At 38.1% G+C, this 14,380-nt stretch overlaps 1 protein-coding gene across 1 annotated transcript; it reads right to left on the bottom strand.

Moving 5' to 3' along the window:
* Nucleotides 1-9,057: 9,057 nt before the first annotated feature.
* Nucleotides 9,058-11,650, bottom strand: LOC117324331 (mRNA decay activator protein ZFP36L2-A-like). Its single transcript, XM_033880124.1, has 2 exons — nucleotides 11,469-11,650; nucleotides 9,058-11,310 (listed from the first exon to the last, which is right to left on the bottom strand). The coding sequence occupies exons 1-2, from the start codon at nucleotides 11,565-11,567 to the stop codon at nucleotides 10,132-10,134; spliced, it is 1,278 nt and encodes a 425-aa protein (XP_033736015.1). The 5' UTR covers nucleotides 11,568-11,650; the 3' UTR covers nucleotides 9,058-10,131.
* Nucleotides 11,651-14,380: the final 2,730 nt, after the last annotated feature.

The raw sequence follows: 14,380 nt of genomic DNA, 5'->3' as shown, positions 1-14,380 counted from the left end.
CCGTACATGTGTACAACAAACAATTTAGTTGTCAAATTAATTGTAAACGACACCTTACAGATCAAAACCTTGTACGTGTTGGGACCTATAATCTATGATGGACAACCATGTGTAATCACACTCATTCGATGCTATTACGTCAAGAGGTGTATTATAAATGCTTAATGAGTATCGGCACCTCTAACAGTTCAAACCAGACACCGGTCAAATCATCTTTTATTACGGCCAGCTTGACCATTGACGAAGGTAAAAAAGAGATTCACCGTTACATGTAAGACCTCTTAATCTTTTCACATGTCGCAGTACAAATTAACAAATAACATTGAAAAAGGGGCCCTGTGTCTCATTAATGTAAAAGCGGAGCGGTCAATGATTGAAGTTAGCCACTGGGCAATCATATTTGATCCTATCTCCCGTTGTCAAGCATTCCCTCTCTTCTCTAATTTACCTCACTTTTCACACCACGGGCTATAGTGGTCGGCACCAATTTGAATTTGACCATCCGTGGAGTAGAGTTTTGTCGGAAGCCTCAGATCTAGGCTGCGATCAATGATTATATAGTTACCGAACAGGAACCAGCTAATTAAAATATAATTACCCGTATTTTAAGCTTAGCAAAATTTGCGACGTGTTTAATTCGTGTTAACCTTTCGGGCATACCTGTTATCTAGATTGTGTTGTCTACCCTTTAGGAACTCTTTGACGTTACGCAATCGGTCTTGGCGGTTCGTTGATTTCAAATGGATACTAACGGGTTGATCGTATGGTCCAGTAAGGATGAAAGCACTCGAACTTAACTTTCCAACTGTGTTGAACCATTGACCGGAAATACAGTGACCTGTCCGAAATTAATGTATTTAAGCTCAATATATCTTGGAAATTTTATTGAAAGCAGTTAACAAATTCATGTATTTTGATATGGTTATATGTGCAAGAGCGAAATTTAAAATTTTGCATTCGAAAATCTGCACATTATGTTCTATTCGGGGTTAGTGACAATTTCAACATCAACATATGATATATAGTGTCGTGTAACGTATGTTTATCGTCATGTGATTATGTATATTGTCATGTGACTGGTGTTCATCGTCATGTAATTATGTATATTGTCATGTGACTTGTGTTTATCGTCATGTGATTATGTATAATGTCATGTGACTTATGTTTATCGTCATGTAATTATGTATATTGTCATGTGACTTATGTTTATCGTCATGTAATTATGTATATTGTCATGTGACTTGTGTTTATCGTCATGTGATTATGTATAGTGTCATGTGACTTACGTTTATCGTCATGTAATTATGTATATTGTCATGTGACTTGTGTTTATCGTCATGTGATTATGTATAGTGTCATGTGACATATTTATCGTCTATGGACAGATACTGGGGGGTACTATGGGGCAGATACTGGGGGTTACTATGGTACAGATACTGGGGGCTACTATGGGTCAGATACTGGGGGTTACTATGGGACAGATACTTGGGGTTACTATGGGACAGATACTGGGGGTTACTATGGGACAGATACTGGGGGTTACTATGGGACAGATACTTGGGGTTACTATAGGATAGATACTGGGGGGGGGGGGGGGTTGTTACTATGGGACAGATACTGGGGGGGGGGGGGGGTTACTATGGGACAGATACTGGGGGTTACTATGGGACAGATACTTGGGGGTACAATGGGACAGATACTGGGGGTTACTATGGGACAGATACTGGGGGTTACTATGGGACAGATACTGGGGGTTACTATGGGACAGATACTGGGGGTTACTATGGGATAGATACTGGGGGTTACTATGGGACATATACTGGGGGTTACTATGGGACATATACTGGGGGTTACTATGGGACATATACTGGGGGTTACTATGGGACAGATACTGGGGGTTACTATGGGACAGATACTGGGGGTTACTATGGGATAGATACTTGTGGGTACTATTTGACAGATACTGGGGGGTACTATGGGACAGATACTGGGGGTTACTATGGGACAGATACTGGGGGTTACTATGGGACAAATACTGGGGGTTGCTATGGGACAGATACTGGGGGTTACTATGGTACAGATACTGGGGGGTACTATGGGACAGATACTGGGGGTTACTATGGGACAGATACTGGGGGTTACTATGGGACAGATACTGGGGGTACTATGGGACAGATACTGGGGGGTACTATGGGACAGATACTGGGGGTTACTATGGGACAGATACTGGGGTTACTATGGGACAGATACTGGGGGTTACTATGGGATAATACTTGGGGTTACTATGGGATAATACTTGGGGGAGGGGGGAGGAGTTACTATGGGACAGATACTGGGGGTTACTATGGGACCGATACTGGGGGTTACTATGGGACAGATAATGGGGGTTACTATGGGACAGATACTGGGGGGTACTTAAGCAATAAACTGCCTAGATGCGGCAGACCTACTGGTATAACTGCCACATGTGTCACAGACAAACTGAATGGTGCGCGCTAGCGCACCATGATTGTTTGTCTGTGACACATGTGGCAGTTATACCAGTAGGTCTGCCGCATCTAGGCAGTTTATCGCTTATATTTACGTTCTATTAATGAATCGCAAAAATAAAAAAATATGAAAAAAATCTTCCAAAATTCAAATTTCCCGCTTTCTACCTCAGGGCAACTTCAGTTATACTCTCATAGATGAAGCTGCTTTTGGTAGGGATTTACTAGTAATATATAAGGGCATTGCCTCACCAAATGTAAATATTATAGGATAATACTTGGGGTTACTATGTGATAATACTTGGGGTTACTATGGGATAATACTTGGGGGAGGGGGGAGGAGTTACTATGGGACCGATACTGGGGGTTACTATGGGACAGATAATGGGGGTTACTATGGGACAGATACTTGGGGGTTACTATGGGACAGATAATGGGGTTTACTATGGGACAGATAATGGGGGTTACTATGGGACAGATACTGGGGGTTACTATGGGACCGATACTGGGGGTTACTATGGGACAGATAATGGGGGTTACTTTGGGACAGATACTGGGGGTTACTATGGTACAGATACTTGGGGTTACTATGGGACAGATAATGGGAGTTACTATGGACAGATACTTGGGGTTACTATGGGACAGATACTGGGGGTTACTATGGGATAGATACTGGGGGTTACTATGGGACAGATACTGGGGGTTACTATTGGACAGATACTGGGGGTTACTATGGGACAGATACTTGGGTTTACTATGGGACAGATACTGGGGGTTACTATGGGACAGATACTGGGAGTTACTATGGACAGATACTTGGGGTTACTATGGGACAGATACTGGGGGTTACTATGGGACAGATACTGGGGTTTACTATGGGACAGATACTGGGGGTTACTATGGGACAGATACTGGGGGTTACTATGGAACAGATAGTTGGGGTTACTATGGGACAGATACTGGGGGTTACTATGGGACAGATACTGGGGGTTACTATGGTACAGATACTTGGGGGTTACTATGGGACAGATACTGGGAGTTACTATGGGACAGATACTGGGGGTTACTATGGGACAGTTACTGGGGGTTACTATGGGACAGATACTGGGGGGGTACTATGGGACAGTCTACTTGGCCGCTGCACTACCACTATCAACATTCAACTATGTAGTTCACTTTGAAAGAAATTCAATTCTCAAATGCTTTCTTACATATGTTTATTACTATAATTACAAATTTTAATTTTAATTCTTCCTGTTTACAGGTTTAATGTGACGTCCTTGCTTCTCTTGAAGATCGATGCGTATGAATTATCAATGACGATATATCCACGCCCTAAATCATATAAATAACCGTACGGGTGCCAATCGTTCAATTTTAGTATAACGTATGTCTTATTTCACTCAGTCTATAGGTTAGGACATGACGTCACAAAATAACAAACAATAGCGAGCAAGTTTATGATGGTAGTGTTTTTGTGTTTAACATGGTGTCTCGATTTTCGATTACAGACGATTTAGTATGTTTCTGATCTGTATATGTTAAATCTCGTTGTGAGATTTACATACCCTACACGAACACGGCGACTACCAGTCCCCCATTGCAGATAATAACACATTGAGACGGATAGTCCAAACACTTTAGCTCGTATGTCACCCCTACGTCACTGCTTCAACACATGAAACAGAACACAGGTGTTTTTTTTATAGGTAAAAGTACAATAGCGAACTACTCCATCAAACTCTAATTACTAAGGTAGGCCTACGTAAGTTCCACCAGTTCTACAAGGTGTGCGGTTTTGTGGGTTTTATATACGTAGATAGTGTGAATATTTGAATACAACATTGAAAACAAAAGCATCACTTTGTTTATTTGAAGGTCAAGGTCAGATAGAGTTCAAGGTCGGTATAGGAATAATTTCCTTGAGCTTTAAGCGTATTTTCGCATCCTATTTAAAGTTACCTGTATAATAACTATGTTCGATTATTGAGCAAGCTTTAAGAAACTAAACATAAATAGTTATGTAAAAGTTCTCTTGGTATCTGTAACCATCCCTGATCATAGAGTCCTAGATGACGAAACAGCCACAGGATATAGTTCAGTCCATTATAGATTAAAACACAGGCGTCTGCATCTGGTAAGTATAGAAAAACAAGAAATATCTTTTTGAAAAGATAACCGGCAAAATAGACAGTGTTCCACAATTTGAAATTGTCTTTTATTTTCGACAGAACTGAACAACCACCAGGCTCAGGGATAATTCTTCATAAGAACGATTGCTGTAAAAATCGGTTTCATGTAACACTACATTTTTATCGACATACAAAATCTCATTACAAGTTAAATTACTTAAATAAGTTTAATATTTTATTGAAAAATTACTAGTTATTATACAGATAAATGGTACATAATTTACACGGAGAGGTGTCAGTCGTACCGAATGTTATTATAACCCATAAAACGTCTGAAAATGTGCAATACACCTAGACTTTAACAAATTCGCAGGTCCCTGTGTCCAGCCGGAAGAAATGCTCGTACAAATTTTATATCACTGTATATTACTTGAATTCATTTGTGTGAGGAACGACTCTTTATTATCTTGTAGTTATATTGAATATCATGCCTCAGTCGTATTACTTTCTGTGGGAAAAATTAGGAATGCGGATTGATCTCAAAAAAAAAAGATATAATACTTAACGGGTATGTAAGTCTTTAATCTGTGATTACGATAATCATTTATTACGCAGTTTTAGAAATTGTGTGGAATTCACGCACGAAGATGACTGACTTTAAAGTTGAAATATGTTTATTAGATTTTCCCGAAACAGTTTTTCCGTGTACATAACGTATAGTATTATTTACAAGCTCTATTTGTGAAAAATCGAAAAATGGCTGAAGATCATGTATTATCACTTTATCGCGATATCACACACTTCATTTTGTCATTTCTGTATGCAAAACGATAATTTACAACTTTTCCGAATATGTACATTATTGACCAGATGTAGACGCATGTGAAAAAGTGTTCTTCGCTTGTGTGTCTTTTAAACAAAACTTTGAGGAGAATTGAGAAATCGTTGATATTATAATTACTAGTCATGTATAAAACTGAAGATAAAATAGACATATGAATTACTTTAATTTGATCCGAGATATTGGAGCTGTTTTTTTTATCTGTGATGTCGATCAACCTAAAACAATTATTTCTCAATATCTGTGGCAAAATAAAATGAGTCGGCGTTTAAAGTATTGTTCATTATATATTGGAGTCCAAAAGGATTCAGTAACTCTGGGGAAGTATTTTATTGTGAAGAAAATGAAAATGTCCGCCTGACATTTGAGAGAAAGCTTTCATTACAATGTACTGCCAGTTTATCCCGTGTTTTATTACAATAGATATTTCGTTTATTGCCAATCTTCTTCCACCAGGATATAAATATCATATTTATCTTTAAGTCAATGAATTACCAACCCGAGAAATATCCTCATCGTAAATTCAACGCCCATTCATTAGTTTGGGTAAAATTCAATGGAGAGGGAAAGTCAATTTTTTTTTCATTATCTGTACATATAACATTTTTTCTTTATCTGTACATATAACCCTTTTTTATTGATATCATCAGAAACCTAAACCGGTGCCTGCACTGCCAATGCTCAGTAAGTCAGCCTAAGACAGCTCTACAGCACTTTGCGTTTGTTTGTGCGGAGTGGTCTCCCTTCGCCCACTGGTGCTTTCGTCGTTGAGCACCTGCTCGTGACGTCACACAGATTAATATGTTTTCGCGTGATTGTAGTGCCGAGTGTAAACAAGGCCCTACGTCATATGTTTATCATATTTAGGCAGTTTTCGATGAACCGACGCAGCGAAGTTCAAACGACATTTATTTAATCTAAATATTGAACTTTATTGGTGAATGTTGTACAAATATGTAAATAAACAGAACACTTATGAAGAAGTATATACTGTACCGAGTAACACGAGGATAGTTTCGTTCAGTAAGGATATTTCCCAAGTACTATACATGTGTATCATATTGCATTTATGGTTAACCGTTATGATCATCAGTAAAAATATCGGGGGGGGGGGGGGGGGGGGGGGGGGGGGGTCTGTTTCAAAGTACACTTACCCTCATACGAACGTCAATATATAGCAACATTCTTATATCTGTAATTAATTCTAACACCGAGCATTAAACTGGTAGTTTATAACAAGATATACATGTCCATGTACTGATGTGGTCGGTCTTGACTATAAAGGAACACTTTTCGTGCGGTTTTAAAACTGTGAAACTGGGAAATCTATTTGAACGATTCATCATAACTCTAGAGACATCAATGGCCAACACAAGCTGTTTGGGACGAGATAGAAATCTTACATAAAATTGTATGGTTTCTGTTATTGTGTGGTTACTAGTTCATCTTGTCGCCAATGTTTGTAATGTTGGTCTTACTGTATCAAACTCCCAATGTTAGTCTTACTGTATCAAACTCCCAATGTTGGTCGGACTGTATCAAACTCCCAATGTTGGTCGTACTGTATCAAACTCCCAATGTTGGTCGGACTGTATCAAACTCCCAATGTTCGTCTTACTGTATCAAACTCCCAATGTTGGTCGGACTGTAACAAACTCCCAATGTTGGTCGTACTGTATCAAACTCCTAATGTTCGTCTTACTGTAACAAACTCCCAATGTTGGTCTTACTGTATCAAACTCCCAATGTTGGTCTTACTGTATCAAACTCCCAATGTTGGTCGTACTGTATCAAACTCCCAATGTGGGTCGTACTGTATCAAACTCCCAATGTTGGTCTTACTGTATCAAACTCCCAATGTTGGTCGGACTGTATCAAACTCCCAATGTTGGTCGGACTGTATCAAACTCCCAATGTTGGTCGGACTGTATCAAACTCAATCATTTTAATATAGACTTATTGGCTGTAGCTCGACACTAGAGTGTACCATCATTGAAATACTTTTCGAAACTTTACCGATCAGAATGAGGATAGTGTTTGTGGGTGAGTGTAGCGCCGACACAGACCATGTGTAGTTTCGACGTGTATATGGTCTTAGTGACGTAATATTTCTATATGCTATTCGTGAACAAATGCAAACAACTCAACAAATATATGATGCAATTCCTAATCAATTTACAGTGAAAAGCCTCAAGGTTCAAACTACTCGTTTTTAATTTTAATCATATTTAGTACGATTATAGATTTTCTATCCCGTGATATTTTTTTCGTATCTGGGAAATACTTTCAGTAATGTGTGTAATATTTTCACACGGTGTCCCACAACTGTCAGCTACAGTGTTGGGTGTGTACGTCATACTTGGTACAGCGGTAGTAGGAAACTGGCGATCTCTTGTCAACAATGTATGAAATATATACAACTATGTTGTAAAAATGTCGAGAGCATGGGAATGTTTTTTTCATATATTCCCAAGTTGTTGTTCGTTTAATTTATCAACATACTTGTAAGAATTTTATCAAAATTACTGTTTTCATAGGAATGTTACTTTAAGCATTTTATAATTACAATACGTAATTTGTATGATGTATACATAGATTCTGTATTCACCATTAACATATTCAATCCTGTTGCTTTTAATTTTAAATTTTAAATATTTCCATTTTACGAGTCTGAGTATTGTCGTTACTCATGCATAACCACTACCGAGAAATCCGACCTGACAAAGAGAAACGACCCGACCACGTGTATCAATCAAATGCTCCCTGTCATCCAGTCACTGGCTAGGTCCGTGCACAGGTAAAACCAGCGAGGCCTTCGTGACGACCGCATTAGTCTTAGCTGAAATGGATTTCTTCATCAGACTAATTTTGTCAATTACTCAAACTTGGAGGAAATACCCATAGACGTCTTCAATCCCTGTGGTTTCGTCGTCTTTATCAATTAATGTGCATCTCGCATAGTCTAAACGTGTGGAGCATTTGAAATGTTATCTAGGGCGACCTTCACCTTGAAGGTCGGTTAGATAGTGTATGAACCAAGCTATTCAAATATTTCTAACCAAACATACCTAATTCAAATATAGATTTTCAGAACTGTATTTTCAACGGTCTTTTTAAATGGAAATTGGAAAAATTCACCTCTAATTTAATACTTATTAAGAGGAGATTTTTTTAAAAATTAAATGCAACTTGAATCTTGTCAGTGCACATTTCAAATTCAAATGCTTCCTTTTCTGTCATTTCCTGTGAAGGCAAACTTGTCAATTTTTGGAAATCCTCCAGTTTATAACAGTCTACAGGTAGAATCTTCCAACAATTTTACCTGCACAATTGTCAATTACTCATCAAACACCTGCACACCAATTCTCAAATTGAAGTATCTTGTCTTTAAAACTACACAATTACACATTTAAATCTTCACTTAACTAGAGAAAAGTACATCCCATTGTACACCTGCTTAGTGCAGGTAAAAAATTAGGAAATGTGAAGGTCATTAGTGAAATCGGTGGAGATTTAAAGTTCAAGATACTTCAAGCAATGAGAAACCTGTAATATGGGTTGTAGTCTACCCTTCAGTAACAAGTATGAAAACAAGTTTTTTTATAAAGCATTGAAAATTTAATTTGCATTCAAACAATTTTGGGCAATTGCCATAAATACAAAATGATGAATATTATACATTATGGATTCCATGAAAGTTGAAATGTGAATTACATAGTTAACCATGTCTTTGGTGATGTTCATAATTTAACGAAATATAAACAAAATATAACATTTTCCTCACACAGCCACCTCTTAGCTTGTAAAAGGGGTTCCTCTCAACATACACAACTTTGTGACAATCAAATGCATAGATTTAGTTGTAATAAATAACTTGATACAAAAATTAAATAAATTGGTATTATTATCAATGAAATTGCGATGTCAAAAGAAATGGATTTTTTATAGATGGAAAATATGCCTGTATATCAATAGTATTTGTAGCACAAAATGTCCGACCTGCTTAGTCTCTTGTCAATAAAATAATTTAATAAGGCACTTGATAATACAGTATTTTATAACTCGCGCTCTAGTCTCTACACTCAAAATTTTGAATAAAATAATAATGGAATTATACATTGCAAATACTTTTTGCTCTGTAATTTGGGTCCCAAGTAAAGAAAGTCACTTTGTAACTTTCTCAATGCAAATAAAATCAATGCCTCAATTATATCATTGCCTTGAAAAGACAAAAATATTATATTGGCCCTTCTGCTCTCAATTTTACAAAATAAATACTTTCGCAAAGGAATGGTACTTTTATATTAATAAATTTACACCACGTACATAAATAAATTTGTATAAAATTACAAAAAGTAATACTTTCGAACTCTCTCAAAAACACCCAGTCATCATAACATACACTCTTGTAACATTTCTATTTTTTCAGCACCCTGAACTTGAAACCTAAACATTTTCTTGTTACAAATCAACAAGACACTGCAACAAACGACTTAGTAGTTTCAACACGTACACATTTTTAACAAGGCTATGTCCTCCTTGGAATTTGAAAATTATAAGCACATTAAAATGATGAGATTTCAAGTTAATTCAGCTAAGAAAATAAAACTCCATATATTCAAATTTTGACACTTGAATGGTATCCAACACAATAAGGCAAAAACACAGTTTAGTCATCTTGCGATAACCTGTTGAAGATTGGAAGCCGGAGAGACTTGCTAATGTCCAAGGCAGTACCACAAGTGTTCGTAAATCCACTGGAGGCATTGCTACTGAGGCTACTGGCACTGCCCACACTGTCCCCCGAGATACTGTCCGGGGGGGACGGGGGAGCCACGAAAGAGTCTATGTCCGTGAACACACACTGATTATTGTTCTGGTGATTCTGACTAATGTTCAAAATTGCGTTGAATTGTTGCTGAAGCATGTTAATGTCCGTGTTCCCCTGTGTTTGAACATTGAGAGGGGTCATGAGAGAGGGATAGTTGAACTCTGGTGACGACGAATAGTTGAATACAGGACTACTGGAGGTACTGCTCGAGGCACTCGAATGGTGGGTAGGCACATGTTGAAGTCCATGTAAAAGTTCCTCGGTAAACAATGTAGGACTAAGGCTCGGACTTTCGCTAGCACTGGACGGAGTCGAAATTGAATCCGTAGATCCCATACTACCATTAAAACTAGAATTGAAATTGATAGTAGAAGGTCGTTTGAGCTGAGGTGAAGGCACAGAGGGTGGAGGGGAATGACGACTCACCATGGCTTGTGATGCTGTGCTATTCTGTTGTTGCTGTTGCGCTTCCATAGCCAATGCCAGTTTCCTCTCCTCCTCGTTGTGAATGAAATGACACCGTGGTCCATAAGGACAAAATCCAATAGTGTGATAAGTACGACATAATTCCGTTTTGTACTTTGGGTGACGAGATAACGTACGAAGCTCCAGACCACCATGTGCGAACTGACACTTGTCACCGTATTTACAATGTCCACTTTCCTCGAATGGTCGACATAATTCAGTCTTGTAACGACTGGAATTAATGTTAGGGGGCTGTTCCTGTGGTTGCTGTTGCTGCACTCTGTTTCTGTTGAGGTTGTTTAGGTTTCTATCACCGACGGGTTCACTCATACTCCTGTCCAATTTCCTGTGCTCCCTGACCTGGGTAGTGTCCCTGTTCAGATTTGAGATCAATGTGGTTGGGTGTCCTGTGACAGGGATGCTCTGAGGTTTACTCAGGGGGATGAAAGCTCCGGTCGACAAGTTCCTGTTCTGTGTCAAGTTTGTAGAGGCACCAATTGTAGCTCTCCGCTCCATTACACAGTGTGTTTTCAACTGGTCATTTTTCCTGTTCTGTAAATAAAATGAAAACATAGGAATAAGTAAATTGTCAAGACAAGTGTACGAAAGCACATGGCCTAGATCGAGCAAAACATCCGAGTGTGTACAGCAACCAGGGCGCGGAGCACGACATACAAATATTAAATCTTTCGAGAAATAACTCAACTTACCTGATAGAGAACTTCCCTAACATCATAAAATGCAGAGACAAGAGCCGTAGACATGGCTGGAATAGTGTCACTAATACTGTTTGTATCGCAGACGTACATAAACAACGTGTGTATATCCCGATAGCTAACTCGATTCTGTTATCCACACTTCGCCCTTAGAGAATTTATAACCCAGTGGGCGGGACCGAAAGCCACGAGGTGAGCCAAAAGTGGGCGGGGTTTAATGTCAATCAGCTGGTGTTGATCAACCGTTTCACTACGCGGTTCGTGATTGGCTGATTGTATAGAAATCCCTTTCCACCAACGGAATGTTTGATAGTATGACGGGAACGAAAGCAGAAATTTGGGATACGTATTTTCTTCACAGATTTTCGTTTATTTGTGGAATTTAATGGCGATTTGAACTAAATAGTGTTTTCAGATGTTTATTTCAATGTTCAGGATTATTTTGGTGCAATTTTTGTTGTAGCTTTTCGTCACTTTGGAGCTTAAACTCGTTGTAAACGAACGGATGGCGAAGGGACCTTGAACATTTCAACACTCGATGACATCATTTTGCTATCGTCGTGGGGGTGGCTATGTTTCGGAGATGTATACAATGAGAGCTGTTTACTGTAGCGAAACATCACAAGCTTCCAATCCTTTGCTTCCGTTGTATTGTGAAACGTTTTGAGAGACGCTAAGGTTGTCTGGAGGGAGGGAGAACTGTGTATTGATTTTTTTCCCCTTATTTTAACAACCACGATGTAATTTTTGATCACATGATAAGTTTCCCGCGGTTTTGGTGTTATTTGGCGCCAAAGCGTCAGTTGCCATGTGGTTAGCATTTACATTAAATAATAAATACAGTATGACGTTATCCTTGAATTTTACCGTTCCTAATAGATTTTAGAACGATATTGACAAATGAACACAGCTTATAGAATGATACCATATCACAAGTTTCTAAGCGGTCAGGAGAATCTGCTGTCACAGTCATAATTTTGTTATCAACTTACGACGGTCAAAGTCTCTGCCTCGGTGGCGTGATTGAGTCTATATTGACTTAAACGACAAAATAAGATGATATGAATTAGGTGTACTAACAACACAGCTAAATCAGTCATCGTATGTTGTTATCTAATATTTCCATGCTAAAATTAAAAAAAAAAATACTTTTCAGTTGAATTGTTTTCCTTAATTACTTTTAAAATGTCAGTTGATCTTGTAATGCTCTAGTAATTAAAATTGGACTGAATCACAGGATGTAGATAATTACCTCGCCTGTAAAGGTGCGAACATTATCTGGAATGTAAATGATTAAAATCGTGGTATAACATCACTCATTAACACTAGATGTGTTTAATTACTGGTAATAAGTCCCTGAAGTCATTCGTAATAATTATCGGACAATTAACTCCTTGTAATTACTAATGACAATAATTATATGTGATAATATTCGAAGGGTTGCACCATGAAGTGTAAATTTCGCATCATTTGTTTACAATAAAATGTCAATTTCGCAATGCGGTCACGTTTTGTTGGAACAATGACGCTATTTCGGAAATCATCATTTTGTGTATGACAGGTGATACAACGAATTTCGGTCACGTGGATGACTAACAGGTAAAGAGTATGCGTGGGCTGTCAAATGAAGCACATAGCTGTTTTACAATCTTATTCTTAGAAAATATGCAGGATGAATGGCAACTTCATCGAAAACAATAACATTGAACTAAGACAGAATTAAATCGTTTAAGATGATTAATATTTGTTGTGTTTATAAATACCAATACACCGGCGAGAACATGTTATTGGCGGTCACACGGTACAGTGGGTTCTGGTTTTCCAGATTAAAATTGACGAGTAGTATTAATTACGACTGGAAAACGTACATATGTCGTTAATTATACAAAACATGTAACATTTTTAATCAAATGAATTGAAATCGGTCGATTCTCGAGCATACCTATTAAGCTTTTGTTGTCATCAATTTGACTAATATACCTACCTTGTTACCTGTCGTGGACGGTACAGGTATACCATCTCACCTGAGTGTGGTTGTATATATAACAATCAATGTTGTTATTACACCAATACCTCACTCAGGTCAGCGAGACACGTTTATGTTTTGATACAGTTTTTAAATAACTCTGATTTTATAATCGTGAATGAGACAATGCATTGTGATTATAAATTAACATCTACATTCTAATTAATAACTGCTCAACAGGAGTTTTCAGATGAAGACTTGATTGAGATATTCGTCTCATTTTTGGCAATAATAGTAAAGAACGGTGACAGCTATGTAGTTTTCTTTGCAATTTAAAATATCATCAGGATTTACGAGACATTGTTAAATTGATTGACATGTATATGAAACGAACATGATGTTAGTTAAGTAATTAGTTGCTTCTATTGGGGTAGGGTAAAAGTGTCATATTCGTCAATCTCGAGAAATACACTTTATAGGTTATGACAGTATTTCTACTGTCGCGTTTGATTTACGGTATATGACAGGTTTGAAACGGACACCCCATCAGGTCGTATAATAGAAATACAGGTGACCGATGTAATACCTGGGTACCTGTACATGGACGCTGGCACACCTGTGGTGACAAGTAAAAAAAAACCGTCAGACCTGTGAGACAATTTTTGATAGTAACTGGTATTAGATAGGTAATTGGTTTGTATACAGTAGGTGGTATCCCCTACTTTGTCACAAATAATTAACAACAAAACATGACAGGTAAGGTGTATATTCACCTGTCATACCCCATGGTATCATCTGCCCCACCCCCTGACCGGTCATACGTGGAGATTATCCCCACTACCCCCGGGGTTTAAGCTGCATTACGATGAATCTTCTTAAGTTAAACCATATTTAATCAAACTAGGTAGAGATAAACTGTCGAATCCATTAGACAGGACTT

This window comes from Pecten maximus, chromosome 3 (assembly GCF_902652985.1).
Source record: "Pecten maximus chromosome 3, xPecMax1.1, whole genome shotgun sequence".
NCBI lineage: Eukaryota > Metazoa > Mollusca > Bivalvia > Pectinida > Pectinidae > Pecten > Pecten maximus.
This window is presented reverse-complemented; position numbering and strand designations above follow the sequence as displayed.